The sequence below is a fragment of the Vulpes lagopus genome, chromosome 4, assembly GCF_018345385.1.
Source record: "Vulpes lagopus strain Blue_001 chromosome 4, ASM1834538v1, whole genome shotgun sequence".
NCBI classification, from domain to species: domain Eukaryota; kingdom Metazoa; phylum Chordata; class Mammalia; order Carnivora; family Canidae; genus Vulpes; species Vulpes lagopus.
In genome coordinates, this window is record NC_054827.1 from 51,785,604 (window position 1) to 51,811,011 (window position 25,408).

Here is a 25,408-nt window from a genome sequence, read left to right on the forward strand (position 1 = left end):
CTAAACTTGAGGTGGAATGGCCTTGATTTTTCTCAGCCTCCACATGAACACCCTCCCACCCTTCCTCTCCAAAGTAGCCACCATCCTTTGGGTTCTCCCAATTCTTCATTTCTTTCATGCACTTGCCCACACTTTGAAGTTGCACATTATGGGTTCCTCTGTCCCTCATCAGCGGTCAGCTGTTAAGGGTAGCCCATGTCCCGGGGCCTAGCATGATACCTAGCTCAATACGTATTACGGAGCCTTGATAATATTAGGTTCTGCTTAAGAAATAACTATTGGGGGAAGCCGGGGTGGCTCAGTGGTTTAGCGCCTGACTTCAGCCCAGGGCATGATCCTGGAGTCCCAGGATCGAGTCCGACGTCAGGCTCTCGGCATGGAGCCTGCTTCTCCCTCTGCCTGTGTCTCTGCCTCTCTCTCTTTCTCTCATTAATAATAAATAAATAAAATCTTAAAAAAAAATATCTATTGGGCTCAAAAACTATTGGTTGCATGAATAAGCATGGTCTTTCAGGAGCCACTCCTCAAGGTCCAAACACATTCCCCGAATCACTGCAGCCTGGTGCTCTAGGTCCTGGGATAACCTCCCCCCCATCCCACCCCCATCCCACCCCCCACCCCGCTTAGCTGAAACCCCAACCAGTGTGCACAACGGGCTCCCCAGTCACGGCGCGTCTCGGCGTTCCCACGCTACTTGGAAGGAAAGCTACGAAGGTGTCGGTGGAGACACAGGCACGGGGAGGGGAGCGCACACAGGGCGCCTCTGCGTTTTGCGTTAAATCGGCTTATGGAATCCGGGAGCCGAGGGCCAGGCGGGCTGCGGGCGTCCTCGCGGCTTCCGCTTTAAGGGGCGGGGGCGGGGCGCGGGCGGCGGGGGGCGGGGCGGCGGGGGGCGGGGCGGGGCCGCGGGCGGCGGGGGCGGGGCCAGGGCGCTCCCGGAAGACGCGGGCGCGGCGTCCTCGGCGCCGGATCCCGGCCTCCGCGTGCCCTCCGCGGCCTCCGGACGGCGCCCCTGCCTGCTCCCCTCGCCCTCCCCAGCCGCCTCCCCCGCTCTCCCGTCGGTCGCCGGCTCTGCGCGCCCCCCCTCCCGGCCCCGCTCCTCCCCACCCCGTACCCCGCGCGGTCTCGGGCGGTGCGCGCTGCCCCGGCCCCCCACCCTCTGTCCCGGCTGCGCCTCCCTCCCTCCCTCCCTCCTCCCTTCACCTCCGGCCCCTCCACCCCCGCCCCTCCCGCTCTGGCCCGGGCGGGTGATCTGCCCGGAGGGTGACCGGCCCCGCAGGTCGCGTCCCCGCCCCGGGCCTGGCCCGGCGTCTGGCTCGGCCCCTCCCGCTCGGCCCCTCCCGCTCCACGGTCGGTGCGGCCCTGAAAGCCCCCGAAGGCGCCGCCGGCCTGGGCCTGGGTGGGGCGAGGGGCCCGGAGGGAGTGGGGTGTGGACCCGGGACGCAGGGCGGGCTGCGCGGCCTCGGGGGCGCGCCCTGCAGGGCAGGACTGGGAGCCGGCTGCGCGGAGCCTGCACGCGGGTCGGAGCCTGCACGCGGGTCGGAGGCTGCACGCGGGGTCGGAGCCTGCACGCGGGGTCGGAGCCTGCACGCGGGTCGGAGGCTGCACGCGGGGTCGGAGCCTGCACGCGGGGCCGGAGCCTGCACGCGGGGTCGGAGGCTGCACGCGGGGTCGGAGCCTGCACGCGGGTCGGAGCCTGCACGCGGGGTCGGAGCCTGCACGCGGGGTCGGAGCCTGCACGCGGGTCGGAGGCTGCACGCGGGTCGGAGGCTGCACGCGGGGTCGGAGGCCTGCACGCGGGGCCGGAGGCTGCACGCGGGGCCGGAGCTGCACGCGGGGCCGGAGGCTGCACGCGGGGCCGGAGCCTGCACGCGGGGTCGGAGCCAGTGCGCGGGGTCTGAGCGCGGCCGGATCCGGCTACGACCGCAGGTGTGGCATCCTCAGCCGTGGCCTTCGACTCGGGTCAGCCTTGCCTGACGGGTGAACGTAGATGGGTGCCCATTAAGACGAGAGCAGGCAGCCTAGGCCAGGGACCCCTGGGAGATGATGGTGACCCCCTGGCGCTTGTCCGTCAGGGTCTGCTTGTCGCACCTAAGGGGTTTTGAGCTCAGAAAAGAACTCGGCCTTTTAAGATCATCTGGGAGCTCCCATAATACCAGACTCTGTTGGCTTCTGCTTGGCACTTTACCCAAACTCATCTCAGCCTCTGGGGACACTGGTGAAGGGGTCCCTGAGGGCGGGCGCCGGCGAAGAGTTGACTGGAGTGACCTGGCCGAAAATGGGCCATTGCACAGCGTCTCCCAAGAGGGGCGGCTGGGATGCCTCTTTCTGCACCTTCGTATGTGGCTCCGGGCTGGGGCTCTCTTGATGAAATTTTTCCCGCTCCTTCTCTTCTACCCCCTCACCTACCTGGCTCCCAGCATCTCCAGCCTGTGGCTCTACCTGCTTCTGAAAGCCACCGAGACCTCAGGCCCAACATACATCAAACTGGGCCAGTGGGCCAGCACCCGGCGTGATCTCTTCTCTGAGGCCTTCTGTGCCCAGTTCTCCAAGCTGCACGTCCGGGTGACCCCACACTCTTGGACTCACACCGAGCACTTCCTGCGCCAGGCATTTGGGGAGGATTGGGGGAGGGTCCTCCACTTTGAGAAGAAGGAGCCTGTGGGTTCAGGCTGTGTGGCCCAGGTGTATAAAGCGCGTGCCAATCCCGTCTTCCTGGAGGATGACAGCGTCCAGAGACTTGCGAAGGCCTCCTGCCTGCAGCCTTCTTCAGAAGCTGGGGCAGTCGGGAGGCTGGGGGAGCTCTTCGGACACCTGGGGAAGGGGTGGAGGTTTCAAGGAAGTCTTGCCGACCAGTCACTTCTAGAAAGGCTGCTCCTTCCTAAATCTGACCCGCTTGGATCAAATGCAGTCATGACTCAGGCTTCAGTGCCTGCCGACCAACCTAAGCCAGATCACCTCATCCCCGTGGCAGTGAAGGTAAGTGCTCTGATGTCTCAGCTGGCCCTTCCTGTCTCTAGAATGTCACTGACCCCACAGCGCTGTCCCCGCTCAGGAACCCCCATTTGCAGATCACTCCACTTCACCTGGGACTCCAGAATTGCTCCCTGGGCCAAAGGCGGGCACCAAACCGCTGAGCCACCCAGGGATCCCCATGGGCTCCATCATTTTTGTCTCCACACTTGTCCCTCCCCATTCAGCATGATCCCATGACCCCTGAAGCAGGTACCTCTGATGCTCTCTCATACCTCAGAAACAACCCTCAGTTCACACCTACTGAATCATACTTTGCAAGGGAGGAGCCTGAGGCCTGCGTTTTTATAAATGCTTCAAGTGATTCCCACGATCAGGCATGTTTGGGGAACACTGGACCAAAATATCCTCTGCTCTGTGGAAGGCAAAAGGAGTAAATGCCAGCTGTGTACCAGTCATGGTAGGTGCATTATTTAGTCTGTACTAGCTGCCTTTGAGGTAGGCATTTGCTTAACTTGTGACTATTTATTTATTTTTATTTATTTTAAATATTTATTTATTTATGAGAGACACAGAGAGAGGCAGAGACACAGGCAGAGGGAGAAGCAGGCTCCGTGCAGGGAGCCCTACGTGGAACTCGATCCCAGGTCTCCAGGATCAAGCCCTGGACCAAAGGTGGCACTAATCTGCTGAGCCACCTGGGCTGCCCTATTTTTATTTATTTATGTTCCTGAAAGGATGTGCCGGGCAAGGACTATTATCTTCATGGGATTTTTTTGTTGCTCTTGTTTTTAGATTTTATTTATTTGAGAGAGAGAGCTTGAGGGGTGTGGAGGGGCAAAGGGAGAGGGAGAAGCAGGCTCCCCATAGAGCAGGGAGCCCGATGAGGGGCTGGGTCCCAGGATCCCAAGATCATGATCTGAGCTGAAGGCAGACCCTTAACTGGTCGAGCCCCCCAGGTGCCTCTATCTCCATGTTTTAAAAAGTGGAAGAGGAGGCTGAAAAGTTGAGTAGCTTGGCCAGTTTCAGACTGAGAATGAGTTGTAGGAGGAAAAAGCATTTCAAAGCAGACTCTTTTCATCCCACCTCAGTGCATCCTTGCTGGGATGCTGTGACTCTAGATCCTTCTCTGACTCAGGCTTTGGATTACCTGACTCAGTTACCTGGGGTGCTCAGTGAAATGCAGATTCCTGGTTCCAACCCCACAATCAGTGATTCAATAGGTCTTGGAGGAGGCCTGGTCGTCTACATCTTCACCAGGCACTCGATGGTCACTTTGATGCACGCTAGTGTTTGGGAACCACTGACCTAAACTCACTGTATTTTTTTTTTTTAAGGATTTATTTATTTATTTATTCATGGGAGACACAGGCAGGAGAAGCAGGCTCCATGCCGGGAGCCCGACATGGGACTCCATCCTGGGTCTCCAGGATCACGCCCTGGGCTGAAGGCGGTGCTAAACCGCTGAGCCACCCGAGCTGCCCTAAACTCACTGTATTTGGAAGGAAAAGCCCACTTCTTCTTCCCAGCAAAGCTAAGTGCAGCGCAGAGACGCTGGCCCTGGCATTTCCTCAGCGATGAGGGAGCAGGAGCAGAGCATTCTGTTCTGCTGAGGAGCTGGCTTGGGCGGCAGTCCTGTCGGGGTGAACGTGCCCTCCTGATCCTTCCCTGTCTCACTGTGCCTCCTCCTGGCAGGTGCTGCACCCCGGCTTGCTGTCCCAGGTGCAGATGGACCTGCTGCTGATGAAGATGGGCAGCCGAGTCCTTGCGCTTTTGCCAGGAATCAAGTGGCTTAGCTTGCCTGAGATTGTGGAGGAGTTTGAGAAGCTCATGGTCCATCAGGTAAAGTCCTCTTCCTTCAGTTGCAAACTGTGTCTTACATAGTTCTTGCTGTTAGCTGTTTAGCAAATGCCGGACCAATGAGTAGTTTCCTAGTAGGTCATGGCTAGTGTGGCATGGTAGTCAGGGTTAGGTGATGCTGACCAGCAGGATGAGGAACACCCAAATCTCAGAGGCTGAATGCCATCAGGTTGTTTCTTGCTTATATCAAAGTTCCCTGCAGGTGATCCAAAGAAGGGGGAGGGAGCTCTACTCCATAGTTATTCAGGGACCCAGTTTCCTCCCAAGTTAGGCACTGAAATCTTCAACATGTGTCATCTAGGGTCAGTGTGGCATGGGAAGGAGACTGGACAATCTCCTAAGAGATCTTGAGCCTTCTTAGTCTACAGGCCAGAGCTTAACCTACAGGCTCTGGACCCAATGTAACTGCAGGTGTGCTTGGGAAATTGCCTTCCTTAGTACCTGGCAGGGAAGTGCTGAGACTGTGCTGGGGCCTGCAGCATTACCTGTGCCACACGCAGGAGCCACCCAACTCCAGGGTCAGGAGAATTAGCGAAGCTGCACACTGTGCCTTTACTTCGTTTCCAGGGCTTTTTTTTTTTTAAGATTTTATTTATTTATTCATGAGAGAGGCAGAGACACAGGCAGAGGGAGAAGCAGGCTCCATGCAGGGAGCCCAATGTGGGACTTGATCCTGCATACCCAGGATCATGCCCTGGGCTGAAGGCAGGCGCTAAACCACTGAGCCACCCAGGAATCCCCGTTTCCAGGGCTTTTGAGTAGACAAGGACCTCCTCCCTGTCCAGGACCCTTGGAACACTTGTCGAAGTAGCCAGACTTGGTGAGCACACTTGGGCCAGTCACAGCTCCAAGAAGACAAACCCCAATGGCTTACTGTGCAGAAATTACACTGCATTGGGACAGTGCAGAAATTGGCTATCTTTCAGAAGCAATGTGCTAAGTTCTCATTTATGTCCTCTGATGTAAGGTTTTAGGTCCCAGAGATGCATTTTAATGTTTAGAAAGTTTTGCTGGATGCTATTCAGTAATGTTTCAATAACAAAGGATTAAAAGTGAGATAAGAGATTCTATTCCCACAACCATTTCTGCATTACTCTCAAGTCCTACCCATCTGAGCTTCAATTCCCCTTCTAGAAGTCTGATAGACATCATGGGGTGATGAACGAGATTTTCTCATCCATAAGGAAGGTGTAGTGGGCAGAGGGGGACTGACCCGTAAACATTTGCAGTGTATCCTGGAGATACTCCTGGAGGAGTCTCTGCAGGTTCAGTTGGGTTCAGCTGGGGCCCAAGAGAGGAAGAGGTCATCTGTCCCGAGGGCCAAGGCTCCCCAAGCTCACTCTGAGTCTTGGAAGGTGTGTGGTGTTGGACCAAGTAGGGGAAAAACATTCCCATTAGAGGGAATAAGGAAGGCCAAGGACAGGGGGAGCGTGGGGGCAGGCTGGGATGTTCAGACTGTGCAGACTGGGTGAAGCTAGAGTTCTGGGCCATGGAAGATACGGGAGGCACAAGAGGTGGATCTGAGAGAGAGCCACTGTGGATGTCACCCCCATGAATTTAGACTTCATGCTGCAGGTAGTAGGGGGGCACCAGCAGATGGATTAGAGGGAATATGGGGGTCAGGGAGCCCCAGTCAGGTGCCTCTGGGAGGGTTCGGGGGACTGGTGGTGAGTCACTGTGGGAGCCCAGTGGGGTGGAGTGGGGAAAGGATCTGAGAGTGGGGAGGCTGCAGCCCTGGTGGTCCAGTGTGGAGGCCAAGAGACAAGAAGTAATCTGCAGTGACTCCCAGGGCACTGGCTGCAAGGGGCGGGGGTGGGGTGCATTCTGTTTAGACTTGGACTTTAGGGGGCTCTGGGCTGCTGTGAAGTGACAGCTTGAAGAGAAGTGTGGACCTGGTAGCGGGGTCTGGCCACGGTTCTCTCACGAGGTCCTATGATGAGGAGATGCTAGCTGAGGACAGGAGGGCATGGGGGGGAAGCGCAGGCTGGCGAAGGCCAGCAGCATCAGCACGAGTGGGGCACACAGGAGGAAGGCCCAGAGACCAGACCAAGACGGAGTGGTTGGAGGCAGGGGAGGATCATGGGGGAAGTGAACGGCAGGTGCTGGGAGAAGAGCTGTTGGGGAAGAAGGGGTTCTCCATGGCACCAGTACCAGAGGTCATTAGGATAAAGACGGGAGTGGTCCCTTGAGTCTGGCAAGCGGAGAGCTTGGTGGGTTTAGGGGGCAGAGGGCAGGGGCCACTGCAGAGCACTGGAGCGAAGCCCCTGGGCCGGAGCGGGGGTGAGTGGAGAGGGAATAGGGGGAGGCAGCTCGGCCCAGGTGCCACCAGGGGGTTTGCAGCTGTAGCTTCCAGGAGTTGACTTAGGCAGCACCTCGCCCGGGTCTCCCGAGGCCTTCTGCAGGGAGGCGGGGGTGGGGGGGTGAGGGGGGGGAGGCGCGTGGACATGGCAGTTCCGACGCTGCCATCCCTGGGCCCCCATCATTACCCGGCATCCTTTCTCCCCACATCCCTCTAGATCGACCTGCGTTATGAAGCTCGGAATCTAGAACACTTCCAGTGCAACTTCCTGAATGTGAATTCTGTCAAATTCCCCACCCCTCTGCGTCCCTTTGTCACCAGGGATGTCTTGGTGGAAACGTACGAGGTGAGTGAGGGCTTCCTCCGGCCGTGCCCTTCGCTCACAGCTGGGCCATCTGCACCTGAAGGCTTCCATCTGAAAAGACAAAAGCCAGGGGAGCATGGGATTACTGTCTACAGTGGAGGGGAGTTGGGATATGACTCCAGGCGGGCAGGTAGTGTAGGGAGGTGCCCAGCAGCCTGGATGTGGCCTCAGACTTCCTGGACTTGGAAGTCTTTCCATTTTACTTGCTGGTGACTTCAGTTCCCTCGTGTACAACAGCGGGCGCCTGTCCCTGTCTCACAGGGTTGTCCCAGGAGTCAGTGACATTGGATAGAAAAATGCCTTCAGTAGAGTTTGCACAGAGAAAGTGCCTGACAAGTATTGGTGTCACATCACTGGCCTTAGCTGTTGCCTGGTCTGGCCTCTTATAAAACTGGTAACGTGAGATCCAGGGAAGTGACATGAATGGCCCAACGTTACTGGCTGTGACCTTAAGCAAGTTATCTAAACTCTCTGGGCTTTAGTTCTTCTATTTGCTGCTGAGGAATAACAAGATCTATTGCAATGGGTGCTCTGCCTAATAACTGACCTGTACGAAATGCTTACTTACTTTCCTCTTTCTCCTTTTTCTCCCCTTTTTTCCTTTCCATTTTCCTGTTCGAGGTCACAGAGCTCATTCATGTCCTTGTTGGCTGATTCTTGATCAGAAACTAGCTCTCCTGGGGCCTGCTCCCGTTTTCTCTCACGACGTTAGAACATCTCTTACCTGTGGGTGGCAGAGGCACAGGTTTCCTCTGTAATAAACCTATAGGACTGGTTTTCATTCGAGAAGTGTAACAGAAGGGAGAAGCAAATAGGTTAAAAGTAACTTGTGGGTGACAGATTCACAGGGATAATAAGGAAGGAAAACCTCTTTGGGAAGAGTAGGGATGGGAAGGCAGCACCAGTATGTCACGGGGGGATGAGGAGCAGGGCATTGGGCCGGCCGCCCGGGGTAAAGCTGTCTCTTCCCTAACCTTCCTTAAAGGAAAGTGTGCCTGTGTCCAGTTACCAGCAGGCGGGGATTCCTGTTGACTTGAAGAAGAAGATTGCCCGGCTGGGGATCAACATGCTCCTGAAGATGGTGAGCTCATGGGCTTGGAGAGGGTGCTCTGGCCCCGTGTGTGGTTGAATTTGCATGTGGGGAGATGCAGAGATGCTGGTCAGCTGCCATGGGTGGGAGGGTAAGCAAAGCAGCCAGCCACCACGTTGAGAATCTGGTGCAGGGACGCCTGGGTGGCTCAGTGGTTGAGTGTCTGCCTTTGTTTTTTTGTTTTGTTTTGTTTTAAGATTTTATTTATTTATTCATGAGAGACACAGAGAGAAAGAGAGAGAGAGAAAAGCAGAGACACAGGCAGAGGGAGAAGCAGGCTCCATGCAGGGAGCCTGACGTGGGACTCGATCCCAGGACTCCAGGATCACGCCCTGGGCCAAAGGCAGGTGCTCAACCGCTGAGCCACCCAGGCGTCCCTGAGTGTCTGCCTTTGGCTGAAGTCGTGATCCTGGGATCCGGGATCGAGTCTCACATTGGGCTCTCCTCGAGGAGTCTGCTTCTCCCTCTGCCTAGGTCTCTGCCATTCTCTCTCTATGTCTCTCAAGAATAAATAAGTAAAATCTTAAAAGAAAAGAGATTCTGCTCCAGAAATAGCCGAACCTACCAAAACACCCCTTCATTCTGTAGCTTTCTGTTAAATCCTGTCTTGGTGGCATGCCCTCTGTCACTGTGCCAGGTGCTGTGGGAAGAGTGGGGGGCAAGACTCAGGCCGTGCCCACGTTGCCCAAAGTTTAGACAAAGAGCCGAAGATATCGCATGTTCAGTGGTACTTGATTCATTCATTCAGCAGTGTTTATTGAGTACCTGTTCTGTGCCAGGCACTTAATTAAGTGTTAGATTTGCAGTAGTGAGCAATGAAAATGACACTCGTAAAAGGACATAGTGAGGGGATCCCTGGGTGGCTCAGCGGTTTAGTGCTGCCTTCGGCCCAGGGCGCGATCCTGGAGTCCCGGGATCGAGTCCCATGCTTGTCCCTCTGCCTGTGTCTCTGCCTCTCTCTCTCTCTCTCTCTCTGTGTGTGTGTGTGTGTGTCTCTCATGAATAAATAAATAAAATCTTTAAAAAAAAAAGGGGGGCAGCCCGGATGGCTCAGTGGTTTAGCGCTGCCTTCAGCTCAGGCGTGATCCTAGAGACCTGGGATCAAGTCCCACATCAGGCTCCCTGCATGGAGCCTGCTTCTCCCTCTGCCTGTGTCTCTGCCTCTCTCTCTTCTTTGTCTCTCATGAATAAATAAATAAAATCTTAAAAAAAAAGAAGCTTTAGGGATCCCTGGGTGGCGCAGCGGTTTAGCGCCTGCCTTTGGCCCAGGGCGCGATCCTGGAGACCCAGGATCGAATCCCACGTTGGGCTCCTGGTGCATGGAGCCTGCTTCTCCCTCTGCCTATGTCTCTGCCTCTCTCTCTCTCTCTCTCTCTCTCTCTCTCTCTGTGACTATCATAAATAAATAAAAATTAAAAAAAAAAAAGAAGCTTTAAAAAAAAAGACATAGTGAACTCTTGGCAGTGTTAGCTTTCACTGTCATCACTGGTGGTAATAGTAGCAACCCAGCATTGATAGCAGCTCCCGTGTAGGTGTAAAGAAAGAAGATAGGGAGGTTGTGTGGGGATGGATGGCATGTTGTAGGCAGGAGAGAGCATGAGTGTGCAAAATCTGGGTAAGAAGGAACCGGGTGTGTGGTAAGAGTGGGAGGAAAGAACCCACGTGACTGATATGGAGCTGTGGGGGCCGAGGCTGGTGGCCAGAGCAGGGCAGAGGTGAGAGTAGGGGCTCCTGGAGCAGTGGGATTATCTGAGGAGAGCTGGGTGTTCACTTGGTCAGTACGGTGGGAATTCAGTGGGGAAAAGATTTTGTCCCCAGCCCCAGGGGTCCGAGGGCACCCTGGGCCAGAGAGGAGGCTGCAGCCAGAGCAGCTCGTGGAGAAGCAGCATCCAGGACTGAGGAGATGATGACTGTTTCCAGCTCACAGGATCACGGATGGGGGGGGGGGGGGCACGCAGCCACATGCCAGGATGTTTGGCCCTGGAGCCAGCAGTCAGCCAGTCTTGCGTACCCACATCCTGCAGGTGTGCCAGCCCTGACTTCTCTAGTTGTCAGCATTTTCACCAGAGCAGCAGCCTCTCTTACCTCCTTCGGAGCCAGAACCTGGACTAGGAGGGTCCCTCTGTGGCCTGGTCTGCAGCCTGCACCGGTAGGAGGAGTCCCCGGAGAGCCTCCGTTCCAGCAGCTCTCTGCCTTACCCCTGGGGCTCTTCTCCTTCCCCTTTAGAAGGACTGCTGGTGCTTTCTTTAAGATTTTATTTATTTATTCATGAGAGACACAGAGAGAGAGAGAGGCAGAAACACAGGCAGAGGCAGAAGCAGGCTTCATGCAGGGAGCCCGACGTGGGACTCGATCCCGGGTCTCCAGGATCATACCCCAGGCTGAAGGCGGCACTTAAACTGCTGAGCCACCGGAGCTGCCCCTGCTGATGCTTTCTGACCATAGAGATGACCTTTCACAGGACGCAGATTCCTGGTCCAAAGAGTTACACCTGACTTCTGTCCATCATAGTCCCTGGGGCTTTCTTTCCTGCCTAGTAGGTTCGAAGTCACTTCCCCCTGCCCAGATGAAGGTGATGGACAGGAAGTCTGATTTATGCAATGTTTTTTAAAAATGTGGTTCCATGTGAGATGCCTGGGTGGCTCATGGTTGAGCGTCTCTGCCTTTGGCTCAGGCCGTGATCCCAGGATCCAGGATCGAGTCCTAAATCGGGCTCCCTGAGGGGAACCTGCTTCTCCCTCTGCCCATGTCTCTGCCTCTCTCTGTGTGTCTCTCATGAATAAATAAATAAATCTTTTTTTTTTTTTTAAAGGTAGTTCCACGAATTTAAGAACATAAAATTTGGGGAAAATCTTTAAACAATGGGTAGATAATTACGCTTTTTTTTTTTTTTTAAGATTTTATTTACGTTTTTATGAAAGACACAGGCAGAGGGAGAAGCAGGCTCCTCACAGGGAGTCTGATGTGGGACTTAATCCCAGCACTGGGATCATGCCCTGAGCCAAAGGCAGACACTCAACTGCTGAGCCACCCAGGCATCCCTGTAGATAATTATTCTTTTTTTTTTTTTTTTTAAGATTTTATTTATTTATTCATGAGAGACAGAGAGAGGTAGAGGGAGAAGCAGGCTCCAATGTAGGGAGCCCGACGTGGGACTTGATCCCAGGCCCCCAGGATCTCACCCTGGGCTGAAGGTGGCACTAAACTGCTGGGCCACTGGGGCTGCCCTGCAGATAATTATTCTTTTTTTTTTTTAATTTTATTTATTTATTCACAACAGACACAGAGAGAGGCAGAGACACAGGCAGAGGGAGAAACAGGCTCCATGCAGGGAGCCTGACGTGGGACTCGATCACGGGACTCCAGGATCACGCCCTGGGCTGAAGGCAAGTGCTTAAACCGCTGAGCCACCTGGGCTGCCCTGTAGATAATTATTCTTAATTAGAATATTAATTGCTCAAATCACAGAATAAAAATAAGTCCTTTGTGGGGCACTTGGGTGGCTCAGTTGGTTAAGCATCTAACTCTTGGTTTTGGCTTAGGTCATGGTCTCAGGGTTGTGAGATCAGGCCCCACAATAGGCTCCATACTCAGCACAGAGTCTGCTTGACTCTCTTCCACCCCCTTTGTTTCTCCCCCTACTCACACTCTCTCACTCTCTTTGGCTCTAAAATAAATAGAATCTTTAAAAAAGTAAGTCCTTTGAAATGCAGTTTGGTCTTCGATTTTTTATGATCCCTTATAATCGTTTAAAAATGTTCTTTACTTCGAAATTAACTTTTCTCTTAAAAATGTTAACCTGACCTGTCCCAGTACAAATTCTGAATGGCTGACATAAGCAGTGAGGCTTTATGAAATGTGCACCTCTCTGCCCTAGTACTCAATCACTGGGAACTTACTGTCACCTTGGAAGTTTTTTTGCATATGGCCTGGTGGTGGCGATGGCCTGGTGAGGGTTGACTCTGCCTTGAATCGCACTGTTCTCCTTCCAGATATTTGTGGACAACTTCGTCCATGCAGATCTCCACCCTGGGAACATCCTGGTCCAGGGTGCTGACGGTCTTTCCAGGAGTCAGGAGGCACAGCTGCGGCAAATAGATGTCTGTGACACGCTGGTGGCAACCATGGCACCTGCCTGCTGCCCGCTGCGCCTGGTGCTGCTGGATGCTGGCATCGTGGCTGAGCTGCAGGCCACTGACCTGAGCAACTTCCGGGCCGTTTTCTTGGCTGTGGCAATGGGGCAGGTGAGACCCGCTGGGCCTGCAGGAGTTGGGCATGATCTTTTAGGCCCTTGGAAACCATGGGGCTCCTCGGCCCTTGTCAGCCTTGTAAGTGCCCACGTTTGCCATGGGTGCTCCTGATGGACACGAGCGGGGTAGAGTGAGAGGGGAAGGATTAGGAAGGAGAGGTGGGGAGAGGAAATGAAGCCATCCAGGGCGTCCTCAGTCAGAAGGTGCCAAGATGCCCATGTGTGACACCTGTTCTGAGCAGCTCATGGTTTGGGACTAGGGGAGGAAATGGCTCTACCCTAAATGCTGTTTCCTACTTGTAGCTTCTCTTCCCTCACCAGTAGGTATATGGGTGGACACTGGGAACACTAGTTTCTTGTCTAGATAATGGCTGGCCTGGCCTGTGTCATTTGCTGCAAGACAGCAGGCTAATGAGAAGCAGCAGCCCAGAGGACTTCCTCTCCAAGTATGGGAGGATCCCTTGGAATCTGGAGTGGGTTTTTTGGTTGTTTTTATTTTTACAGATTTTAATTATTTAATCATGAGAGACACACAGAGAAAGAGAGAGGTAGACACACAGGCAGAGGGAGAAGCAGGTTCCACGCAGGGAGCCTGACAGGGATCATGCCCTGGGCTGAAGGCGGTGTTAAACTCCTAAGCCACCCAGGCTGCCTTATTTTTATATTTTTAAGATTATATTTATTTATTCATGAGAGACACAGAGAGAGAGGCAGAGACACAGGCAGAAGGAGAAGCAGGCTCCTCCCAGGGAGCCCGATGTAGGACTAGATCCCGGGACCACAGGATCATGCCCTGAGCCAAAGGCAGACGCCCAACCGCTGACCCACTCAGGTGTCCCTGTGGAGTGGTTTCTAACTCCTGACCCTGTGGCTACGAGGGGCTCAAGTGGTTAGGAATTACTACTTACGGAAAGGGGTGGAGCCCAATCTGTACCAGGTCAACTTAAAGTACTATATCTAGAGTGACAATGAAGAAACCCTCTCACCAACCGGTGTGGAAATTTCCAGCAAGAAAGACCCTGGCAAGGGGAGAACTGTGGTTTTTTTTTTTTTTTTTTTAAAGGCAGAATTCAAAAAATAAAAAATAAAAATAAAGGCAGAATTCAGGGGAGCCCTTGTTTATCTGGGAGCCCTCTGAGGGGACAAACCAAAGGCTTGAGCCTGAGACAGTATGAAAGTGTCCTGTGAGCTGAGGTTAAACACGGAGGCACAGTGGAGGGTGGGGGGATGTTCCCCTGTGCAGGGTTGGGTGAAGGAAGGTCACAGCCAAAGAGAAAGAGCTTGGCTTCTGGGGTGGCGCTGCAGGAGGTGAAAGGCTCTGGCAGGGACCGCTTGGGTGTTTGGGGGCACTGGGAGGATCTGGTCAGAGGGTACCCTGGGGAGGGGGGAGGGTTGGAGGGTAGGGGCACAGAAACTGGGTCATCTCGGGCAGAAAGAGAGCCCACAAGGAGAGTGGCTGGTCCAGTCCAGTGGCAGGTCCTGGTGACTCTGGGGACAGGCTGGTCAGCAGTGCCTCGTGGAGCATGTGCGGCAGGACACCAGCTTTGCCACCATGCCCTGTGTGGCAGTTTAAGGTGAAGATGAGCACAGCTCTTTGTCCTGGTGCATTAGCACAGGTAGGCTCCCACCGACCAACAGACTTTGAAAGTCCTTTTGAAAGGCTCCAGCTGTTCTGGAGGGGGACAATTAAGCAAGGACGGGTGGTCAAATGCAGGATGGTAGAAAACTTGGGTGGAAGCAACTAGGATACGAAGAAATCCGGGCAGAGCGTCTAGGTTTTGGGCCTCTTGACTCTACCAAGTTCCTTTCTCTCACATCTTGTAGGGCCAGAGAGTGGCTGAGCTCATCCTGCATCATGCCCGGGCCAGCGAGTGCAGGGACGTGGAGGGCTTCAAGGCTGAGATGGCCACGCTGGTGACCCAGGCCAGGAAGGACACCATCACCCTGGAAAAGGTGAGCAGGCCGCTCAAGGGGCAGAGGCTGCGGGGTCCACTGCCCTGGCCCTTGGACAGAGTGACAGTCGAAGGGAGACCTTGATGGGGAGAGGTCTCGGGGGTTGAGTTTTAAGGCAGATAAAGAGCAAACCTTTCCTCTGCCGACATCTTCCAGGTGCGAGGCACCTCCCTGGAATCCCTGGCTCCTGCGCCTGTTTCTCTGGGTGGCCGCCGGGGCAGTGACATTTATAGTGCCAGAGCCCCTCTCTGTCCGGGGTGTAGCCATTCTGCTGCTTCACTTGTATCTGGAGCTCAACTGAGCATGGAGGGAGGGAGGATTAAGGCCCCTGAGCAGCCAAAGGACACAGCTAATGTCCATGTCCTTTATTTACACCTGAGCCAAAGCCCGCTTTGTGTTTTATTTTTTTAAAGATTTTATTTATTTATTTATTCATGAGAGAGAGAGAGGCAGGCTCCACGCAGGAAACGTGATGTGGGACTTGATCCCGGGTCTCCAGGATCACATGCTGGGTCGAAGGCAGGCGCTAAACCGCTGAGCCACCCAGGGATCCTCTGCTTTGTGTTTTAGACACAGTGCTAACTTGTTTTCTCAACGAGTTCATGGTCTACACTAGCAGGAGTGAGTCAGAAAGAGGAATAGCCCCCTGGTAGTGAGGAGCGGCAGCTGGCACCCCGGCCCTCCCCATCCGATGGATTCCGATGTGATTGCTGTGTGGACTGGGAGTAGACAGGCCTCGAGGCTTGACTCCGGCAGGGGTCTCTGAACTCACTGTGCGATGGGAGTCGTGCTTGTGTGTATGCAGTCCTTTCTGGAATTTGTCCGACAGCCCCCTTTCCTGACAGCGTGTGTGTGTGTGTGTGTGGGGGGGGGTGGGCGATGGTATGGTGGTGGAGAGTGTGGATGTGAGTGTATGTTGGGGGAGGGTGGGTGTGGGCAGTAGGCCAGGCCGGCCTGGAGGCCTGGGAGGGAGGGGGGCGGTTGAGGGGGCTCTGCAGTCGGTTTTCTTCTGTTTTCCAGCTTCAAGTTGCCAGCCTCCTGTCGAATGTCTTTAAGTTACTGATGACTCACAAGGTGAGGCCCCTGGTGGAGCGGAGCCTCTGCTGGGTCAGGCAGGTGGGGCGGCATCTGGGAAGCGGGTAGGCGGCCACCGGGCGCAGAGAGGTACTTCTACACGGGATTTCAGGCTTGCAAACATTTTCGTCCCAGTCTGTTTGTGTGAGGAGTGGTGCTTCCGTGTCCTGACACAGTCGTGGGGGGATTCCCTCCTCACCAGGGCCAGTCTGAGAGTCTGCCCGATGTGGGACTCGATCCTGGGACCCCGGGATCATGCCCTGAGCCAAAGGTAGATGTTCAACCACTGAGCCAGCCAGGCATCCCTTTATTTTTTATTTTCATTTTTAAAGATTTTATTTATTTATGGGTCTGGTGTTCTTGACCTTTTTTTTAACCTCCAACATCCCTTTGTCTAGATGTTGGGATTTAATCTTTGTACCTGCTTATTGATAGGGCTCAAGGTGCTGGCGCTGGCTGAACTGTTTTGATTTTAAGGACCACTCAGCTGTTTATGTCTAGGAGTGTCCTTAGCAGTAATCCCTTCTCAATGGCCATCCCACAGAGGGGTATCCGTTTGTACACCCTCCCACCGTGTCTGAGGGTACCTGTTTGTTCACTCTCTCACACTATTTGTAAAATGTATTCATTAATAATTGATTAGTTCATGGAGTAAGCTCTGCACCCAGTGTGGGGCTTGAACTCATGACCTTGAAATCCTCGGGACCCCGGGATCATGACCTGAGCTAAAGCCAGATGCTCAACCATGGAGCCATCCAGACGTCCCTAATGATGCTTAGTCTTCATGGAAGTCATACTTAGTTCTTTCCTGGGGCCAGAGGTGGCCCAGGAGGAGGTGCTTCTTGTCCCAGTGTGTTTGGAGGCCCCAGCAGGGCTGTCCTGGCCTTCGCTGCCTTCCCTGGCTCCATGGCAGGAGGGGGCTTCATGGCTCTTCACTTTGGCCTTTTCCTTGGGCTTCATTGCCCTGTGATGGAGTGTGGTCTTGGGCCAGTCTTCAGAGTCAAGCTGCCAGCCAGGGGTGTCAGGTGTTGCGGGCAGCGATGGGAAGGTTCTCCTTTGAGGATGGCCTTTCCCATTGTTTCTCTTGAGTTCTGCAATCTGGATAATGAAACATGGGAAAGGCAGCTATTTGACGAGGATCGTAACACAACTGAGAGTCAGAAAGTTGTCTGGCCTAGCGCCTTTGTCTTACAGACGGTGCCATGACACAGGGTGGTCCGCTTGCCTCCTTGGGCCTCATGGGCAGAGCACGAGACATGCATGGAAAGGTTAGGTGACTCCCCATGTCCCGTCGGCTTTGCGTGGGCAGAGCCACTGTCTGCATCCGGCTCGGACTCTAGAGTTGGCTCTGTTGGTGAGGTTTTGGGGAAAAGCTTTATGCTTTCCAGAATTCTTGACCTGTTCTGTTTAAAAAACAACTTAAATATCACCGTGGGACTGGGCAAAGCTTTAATCTTTGCTAGGGAGTTGGGCTGGAGAGGAGCAGGAATGAACATAGACTCCTGGGGGCTCAGGTGCACACATTGTAGAGCAGGTCTCCGAGGCTTACAGTCCGCAACCCTGATCTGCTAACGCCTCTCTGAGCCCACAGGGCCACCGCAAGGACCGGCTGGGCGGTCAGGGCAGTGTCCGGGGAGTGTGGCCTCTGCACCCTGTAGCACTTCATTTCGCTGTGTCAGCGAAATGTTTTCAGTATCCCACTTAGACCACTCAACATTCCTCAAGGCCAGGCACCTGTGCCAAGAGGCCTGGCAACAGACCCACGGCCACATGGTCTGTGGCAGTGCCAGGACCCTGCTGCCGGCAGTCTGACCACAGAGCCCGACTCTCATTGCTTCGTCCTCCTGCCTCCTGTGTTCTGCCTGGGGAAATGGCCTTCCATACCCCCTGCATGGGACACAGTGGGCTAAAGCTCCTGAGATGTTTGCTGTTAGGGCTACCATTCCCAGGATGGAAGGGCAGAGTGTCTAGTACAAGTACTGCATTCTAGGTTCTTCTCTAAGTATTTAATTTTTATTTATTTATTTATTTTAAAGATTTTTTTTTTTTAAATTTTTTGTTTTTTTTTTATTATTTATTTATGATAGTCATACAGAGAGAGAGAGAGCGAGGCAGAGACACAGACAGAGGGAGAAGCAGGCTCCATGCATCGGGAGCCCGACGTGGGATTCGATCCCGGGTCTCCAGGATCGCACCCTGGGCCAAAGGCAGGCGCCAAACCGCTGCGCCACCCAGGGATCCCTATTTTAAAGATTTTATTTATTCATGAGAGACACACAGAGAGAGGCAGAGACACAGGCAGAGGGAGAAGCAGGCTTCCCGCTGGGAAGCAGACACTCAACCACTGAGCCACCTAGGTGTATGTCCCTAAGTGTTTAATTAAAAAAAAAAACCAACCAAAACTTAAAAATGTTTAATTATAGTTAAAAATACACATATGAAATATACCCTAACCATTTCCAGTGGATAGTTTGGCACTGTCAACCATATTCACGTTGTTGTGTAACAAATCCCTAGAACTTTCTCAAATTAGAAAACGGAAACTATATCCATTGAACAGCTCCCAATTAATTTCCCCCTCCTCTTAGCCCCTGGCAACCACCATATTCCACTTTCTGTTTCCATGATTTGGGAATAGTTATCTCATATAAGTGGAATTGTGCAGTATTTGTCCTTTTGTGACTGGATAATTTCACTCAATACACTGCCCTTGGGGTTCATCCATATTATAGCATGTCATAGGATTTCTTTTTCAAGACTGAGTAATAATATTCTATTTTGGTATATACCATATTTTCTCTATTTGTTCATCCATCAGTGGACATTTGGGCTGGGTCCACTAGGCTCTTAGGAATAATGATGCTGCGGTGAACATGGATGTGCAAATATTTCTTTGAGGTCCTACTTTCAGTTCTTTTGTATATTTACCCTTAGGTGGGACTGTGAAATCAGATGGTATTTTTTTTCATTTTTGAGGAAGCACAATACCACTTTCCCACACATGACTTTACTTTCCCACCACCAGTATACAGAGGATCCAGTTTTCTTTTCTTTTCTCTTTTCTTTTCTTCTTTTCTTTTATTTATTTATTCATGAGAGACACAGACACAGGCAGAGGATCATGCCCTGGGTTGAAGGCGGTGCTAAACTGCTGAGCCACCTGGGCTGCCCAAGGATTCAGTTTTCCACAGCCTCACCAACACTTGTTATTCTGTTTTTTGATCATGGCCATCCCTAATGGGTGTGAGGTGGTATCTTATATGGTTTTGGTTGCATTTTTCTAATGATTAGTGATGTTCAGCATCTACTCATATACTTGTTAGCCACTTGGATGTCTTCTGTGGAGAAATGTCTATTCATGTGGCACTTAATTTTTTAATAAAATATTTGCCAGAAACATAGAGGTAGAAAGAATACAATAAATACTGAAGAATTCACCAGACAGCTTCCAAATGAAAGCATTCTCGGCGATGTTAAAGCACCATCTGACTCCCCAGACTACTTTTCAGGGCTTAACTGAGACACACACCCTTTACTTTTAACAAAGGTTATATCCCCCAAGTCAGCCTTCAATTTCCTGACTTTTCTGTCCACTTGAAAAACAGATTCTTGTTCTTCTAGGTTTAAATCCTGGCTCTACTCTACCTTACACAATGGCCTTGAGCAAGTCACTTGACCACCCTGTGCCTGAGCTTCCTTTCTCTAGAACAAGGATAATAGTACTTTGGAGGATTAGTGGAGTAATTCACTTAAATTGCTATTACTATTAACCTGGCTCCAAAGGGGAAGAAGCTCTGCTATGTTTGAGCAGAAGCCTCTTGTGTGTGGTCTCAGAAAGCCTACTGCAGATCTTAAAGAATGACTTTTGTATAGATTTATAGTTTGTGGTATAGCCATGGAATATTCAGTGTATTATTATTATTTTTTTAAAGATTTTATTTATTCATGAGAGACACAGAAAGAGAGAGAGGCAGAGACACAGGCAGAGGGAGAAGCAGGCTCCATGCAGGGAGCCCGACATGAGACTCGATCCCGGGTCTCCAGGATCACACCCTGGGCTGAAGGCGGCACTAAACCACTGGGCCACCGGGGCTGCCCAGTGTGTTTTATTTTTAAGTCATTCAAACACAGGCACAGGCACAGGCACACACATACCCTCCCTTAGAGAAGTACATGTGGCATCCCTCAGACTTTCCGTTCATATTTCTAGTCGATGGGAGGTTGGGTGAGTAGATGAGATGGAGGGGAAAATGATGGGGTAGGGGAAAGAGTGTTAGGTAGACGGTAGAAATCCCAGCAGGCCTGAGTGGACAGTTACATGGATACTCTCTAGATCACTGGGCTTTGGAAAGAACCACTGTTTTCCTGTTTCAGGTAAAGCTAGAGAGCAACTTCGCCTCCATTGTGTTTGCCATCATGGTGTTGGAGGGACTTGGCCGCTCACTGGACCCCAAACTGGACATCCTGGAGGCAGCAAAACCCTTCCTTCTGAAAGGACCAGGTCTCTCCCGCTGACTGCAGCAGTGGGCATGCAGCGGGTGTTCATCTCAGAACTGAAGGCCAATCCCGACAGCCTCTGCTGTGGCAGCTTGAACATTGTTAAAATTGGGATGCATGGAAGGCATACCAATATTTTTCACTCTGACTTGGTTTCAGGCATCTGTTTGAAAAGCTTTGGGTTATTTGGGGAAGTAAAGGGAGGGAAAAGTCCTGCATCCATTCACTTGTGGAAGCTAGGCCTGGTGTCGGGGAGACTATTTCAGAGCAAATGTTCTGTGGAGGAGGACAAATAAACTTATTATTTTGTTTTCTCGTTTTTCTCTCTTCTCTTTTTAACCCTCTCTACTTCCTGATCAGGTGGGTCCTGCCAGGTATTCCAGGACTCTGAGATTTAGGTTGGAAGATGTTACAGAATCCTGTAGACCCACGGCTTCCAAAGGTTTTGATGTATTATATTGATGGAATAGATCTACTTACATATATGCATGCACACGTATAACTTATTTATAGGTTTTATACAAGGGCTACCACCACTCACAAATCTCTGGAGACACAACGTATACCTCGGGAAAGCTTTGCTGTACTTCTAATTATCTTCTTGGTAATTTTTGATGTTTTTTGATGACCTCCTGCTTAATTTTATTAGAAGGTAACATTTTTTTTTTAATTTTTTTTTTGTTGTTGTTTATTTTTTATTTTACGATAGTCACAGAGAGAGAGAGAGAGAGAGGCAGAGACATAGGCAGAGGGAGAAGCAGGCTCCATGCACCGGGAGCCCGATGCGGGATTCGATCCCGGGTCTCCAGGATCGCGCCCTGGGCCAAAGGCAGGCGCCAAATCGCTGCGCCACCCAGGGATCCCGAAGGTAACATGATTAATGCAGATGGGAGCAGAATCAACTCTGCCATTTTCTTTATGCTCTCCTCTGCTCACGTTAGCATTCAGACTACAGTTTCCTTTTTTTTTTTTTTTTTTTTAAGATTTATTTATTTATTCAGAGAGAGAGAGGCAGAGACACAGGCTGAGGGAGAGGCAGGCTCCATGTAGGGAGCCTGACATGGGACTCAATCCTGGGTCTCCAGGATCACACCCCGGGTTGCAGGCGGCACTAAACTGCTGCGCCACCAGGGCTGCCTTCTTTTTTTTTTTTTTTTTTAAATCCATTCTATTTCTCTCTCTTTTTTTTTTTTAAAGATTTTATTTATTGGGATGCCTGGGTGGCTCAGTGGTTGAGCGTCTGCCTTTGGCCCAGGGCGTGATCCTGGAGTCCTGGGATTGAGTCTCGCATCAGGCTCCCTGCATGGAGCCTGCTTCTTCCTCTGCCTGTGTCTCTGCCTCTCTCTCAGTGTCTCTCATGAATAAATAAAATCTTAAAAAAAAAAAAAAAGTTAAGGATAAATTGATTTAAAAAAATTTTTTTTCCCCTCCTGGGGATCCCTGGGTGGCTCAGTGGTTTAGCGCCTGCCTTTGGCCCAGGGTGTGATCCTGGAGACCCCGCATCAAGACCTGTATCGGGCTCCCTGCATGGAGCCTGCTTCTCCCTCTGCCTGTGTCTCTGCCTCTCTCTCCCTGTGTCTCATGAATAAATAAAATCTTTAAAAAAAAAAAATTCCTCCTTTATTTTTTAAAGACTGTATTTATTCGAGAAAGAGAGCACGAGCAGGGGGGAACAGTAGAGGGAGAAGTGGACTCCCCACTGAGCAGGGAGCCCGATGCAGACTCTGCAGACTCGATCCCAGGACCCCAGGATTTATGACCTGAGGCGGAGGCAGACACTTCATTGATGGAGCCACCCAGGTGCCCCGCCTTGCTGTCTTTTGGTAAGGAATTAAGGTTTAGTCGGACAGAGGTTCATTGGGGACAGTTTTTTCTAAGAGAGAGATGTTATTTCTACTTACCAAGTCCTGAGGGGAGGCCGTTCTAGTCCGGCACTGGGGCTGGGGTGGCTCTAGGTAGCTGGGAAGGGGTGGTGGCACCGTTGGCTCTCCTCACGGGCACTCCGGCCAGACACAGGGCTGTCGTGTCAGGTGCACACACACTGTAAGGTAAGGGGGGGTACAAGCACAAAGCAGGGGCTGCCCTGAGCCCACACCAGCACTACTGACCTTTGCCTGCAAGCCAATTGGTTGAATCTAACCATTTGTGGAATGTATTAGTGATGTACCCAAAACAACAAAACTTAGTAGCTTACAGTGTCTGCAAGTCAGAAATCTGGGTGCCGCTTCCCAGGGTTCCCTGCTCAGGGTTTTGCAAGGGCTGTAGGCATCTTGAAGCTCCATAGGGTGGGTCTGATCCCAAGCTCATTCACATGGTGGTTGGCACGATTCAGTTCTTCATGGACTGCTGGACTAAGGGCCTCGGGTCCTCAGGAAATTTTACAGCAGCAACAGAAAATGAACACTGTATTGAAGAGGAGGTTGTTTGCTGATTTTTAAATTAAGCATCTTAAAAAGGTGAAACTGGATTTATAAAGTCATTTTCTTAAGTAGAAAAGGCTATGGCTACTTCTTTGGATATAAGTTAAAGATTTTGTTTATTTATTCATGACAGAGAGAGAGAGGCAAAAACAGGCAGAGGGAGAGGCAGGCTCCAGGCTGGGAGCCCAGTGAGGTACTCAATCCCGGGTCTCCGGGATCACAACCTGGACCGAAGGTGGCACTAAATCGCTGAGCCACCAGGGCTGCCCTCTTAATTCCTTTTAAAGTAGAAAGTACAAGTTCACTTCTGTGTCACTACAACCACTGGAGAAATGAATTCCTTTCTTCTTTCTAAGACTCATAGAGAAAGGGAGAGCAAGCAAGCCCTGAAAAGTAGGAAATTAAATGAACATGAAGTAAACAAAAGTTGTCCTCCCGCCCCTCACCTCCTTGCTTTGTTTCTTATTTCCAGCTGTGGAATAGGTGTGTTTGATTTGGGGTTAGATGCTATATATAAAATCATGTAAAGTCTGTTCACAATTTGTTAACACTTGACTGGGAATTTATCATGTAGCAGCTGAGAGCTCAGGGTCAGGGCTTGGCATCCTTCCTCTCACCTTCTAAAATGCATTCTCTCAAGGGACACCTGGGTGGCTCAGCGGTTGGGTGTCTGCCTTCGGCTCAGGTCGTGATCCCAGGATCCAGGATTGAATCCTGCATCGGGCTCCCTGCGAGGAGCCTGCTTCTCCCTCTGTCCGTGTCTCTGCCTCTCTCTGTCTTATGAATAAGTAAATAAAATCTTTTTTAAAAAATGAAATGGATCATTTGCTAAACCCTGAACACTTGACACTCAAAGTCATAAGCATGAAAATTTATAGGATACTTAATGGACAGAAACGTAGACCTAGGGTGCATGGGTAGCTCAGTCGGTTAAGTGTCTGCCTTCAGCTCCGTGGTGATGCTGGGATTCTGGGATCCAGCCCCACATCAGGCTCTCTGCTCAGTGGGGAGGCTGCTTCTCCCTCTCCCTTTGCGCCTCCCCCTGCTCTCAACTAAATGAATCTTAAAAAGAGAAGAAAAGAAATGTAGACCTAAATACAGGGATTTGAGTGCCTTGAGTATAGCTGACACCCATCCTTCTGTGCCAAGATATATGGTTCTCCATGTGCCCTGTAGCCTTTTTTTTTTTTTTTAAAGATTTTATTTATTTACTTATTTTATTCATAAGAGACAGAGAGGCAGAGACACAGGGAGCCTGACGTGGAACTCGATCCCAGGACCCCGGGTTCATGCCCTGGGCTGAAAGCGGTGCTAAACCGCTGAGCCACCCGGGCTGCCCATCCCTGTACCTTCTGAATAGCCTATATCTCGAGTTGAAACCTCAGGGCTGCCAGTTAATAACTCTATGAACTTGGACAAGTCACTTTACTTCTCTTGAGCATCAGTGGCCCCATCTGAGTGGGAGTCCTCCAAAAGAATACCTGGCCCACAGCACATGCTCAGGAAATATTTACTGTAATTCCTTCCCTTCCTAGCAGCAAAAACCTGTTCCGGTGAATTAAAATTCATCCACTCTCCCCATGTTTCTTGCTGAATTACAAAACATGTTTTAACTTCAGTGCTTTCTTGTACTTAAAGCAGTATTGTTTTTATAGACCATTTGTCGGGTCCTTACCTTTGTCTTGCACGATAAACTGATTTTTTTTTTTACTATAGAAAATTTAGGGTCCCAATCGGTAAACTATTTTGACTGTGTAGCAGTGATATGTATTTTTTTTTTGGCAGACATGCTTTAGGAATTCCAAGGGCAAACATCCCTTACTGCTTTTTGCAGGTTGCATGTTGGCACTGAAGGGTTGGGATAACTCCTTTTGGGTTCTGAGATGAGTGCCCTATTTGAGAGGATGCCTTTTATTTTTTTAAATATATATATATATACTTTTTTAATTTATTCATGAGACACACACAGAGCGAGGGGGCAGAGACACAGGCAGAGGGAGAAGCAGGCTCCACGTACGGAGCCCGATGCAGGACTCGATCCCCGGTCTCTAGGGTCATGCCCCGAGCTGAAGGCGGCGCTAAACCGCTGGGCCACTGGGGCTGCCCCAAATGATCCATTTCAAACTGAAATCTCCAAGGTGTGAGGCTGGCAGGCTAACTCTATAATTTAACCAAACATAGAACTTTTTAGGAAAACTCTTAAGCCCTAAGTGAAGACGCTAAGAATCTGCGGGAGCGGGGCTTGCGAGGGTGTCCAGAGCAGCGGGCCCATCCAGGATCTCGCAGAAGGGAATACTACGAGACAAAAGCCGAGGGGCCAGCGCCTGGCTCAGGACCTGGCTCAGGACCAGGGGACGGGAGCGCCGCAGAACCCGGAGGCCACGCCAAAAGGCAGCTTCCGGGCTCCACCTCGGCCTGAAGAGCCTGGGGCTCGGGGTCCTCGGGAGGGTGTGCCGCCCCCAGCCCACCTACTGATACTCGGAACCACTGGCGCAGGCTCGTGTTCGAGTTTGCAGAACAAACAACGAAGACCTGAAAGAAGCCGTCGCGAGGCTGTCGCAGGAGCGGAGGCGAGTCCACAGCACCGGCCGGGGAGGCGGCAGGCGGGGCGGGAGAACACCGCCCCCAT

The 25,408-nt window shown here is 51.8% G+C and overlaps 1 protein-coding gene and 1 long non-coding RNA gene across 5 annotated transcripts; one reads left to right on the forward strand and one right to left on the reverse strand.

Moving 5' to 3' along the window:
* Positions 1–1,752: 1,752 nt before the first annotated feature.
* ADCK2 (aarF domain containing kinase 2) lies at positions 1,753–20,672 on the forward strand. The gene is made up of 8 exons (XM_041752662.1): positions 1,753–2,979; positions 4,669–4,815; positions 7,350–7,478; positions 8,482–8,577; positions 12,579–12,830; positions 14,660–14,788; positions 15,809–15,862; positions 20,237–20,672. Exons 1-8 carry the CDS (start codon positions 2,044–2,046, stop codon positions 20,375–20,377), a joined length of 1,884 nt encoding a protein of 627 aa, XP_041608596.1. The 5' UTR covers positions 1,753–2,043; the 3' UTR covers positions 20,378–20,672.
* LOC121489531 lies at positions 16,180–25,392 on the reverse strand. Of its 4 annotated transcripts, none has more exons than XR_005987354.1 (4): positions 25,248–25,392; positions 22,554–22,762; positions 22,261–22,400; positions 16,180–16,960 (listed from the first exon to the last, which is right to left on the reverse strand). It is a non-coding gene; the product is annotated as an uncharacterized LOC121489531 (long non-coding RNA). The 4 variants fall into 4 exon arrangements; XR_005987353.1 differs by lacking the exon at positions 16,180–16,960 and adding an exon at positions 21,991–22,176 and having other exon boundaries at positions 25,248–25,391; XR_005987356.1 differs by lacking the exon at positions 16,180–16,960 and adding an exon at positions 21,991–22,176 and having other exon boundaries at positions 25,252–25,383.
* Positions 25,393–25,408: the final 16 nt, after the last annotated feature.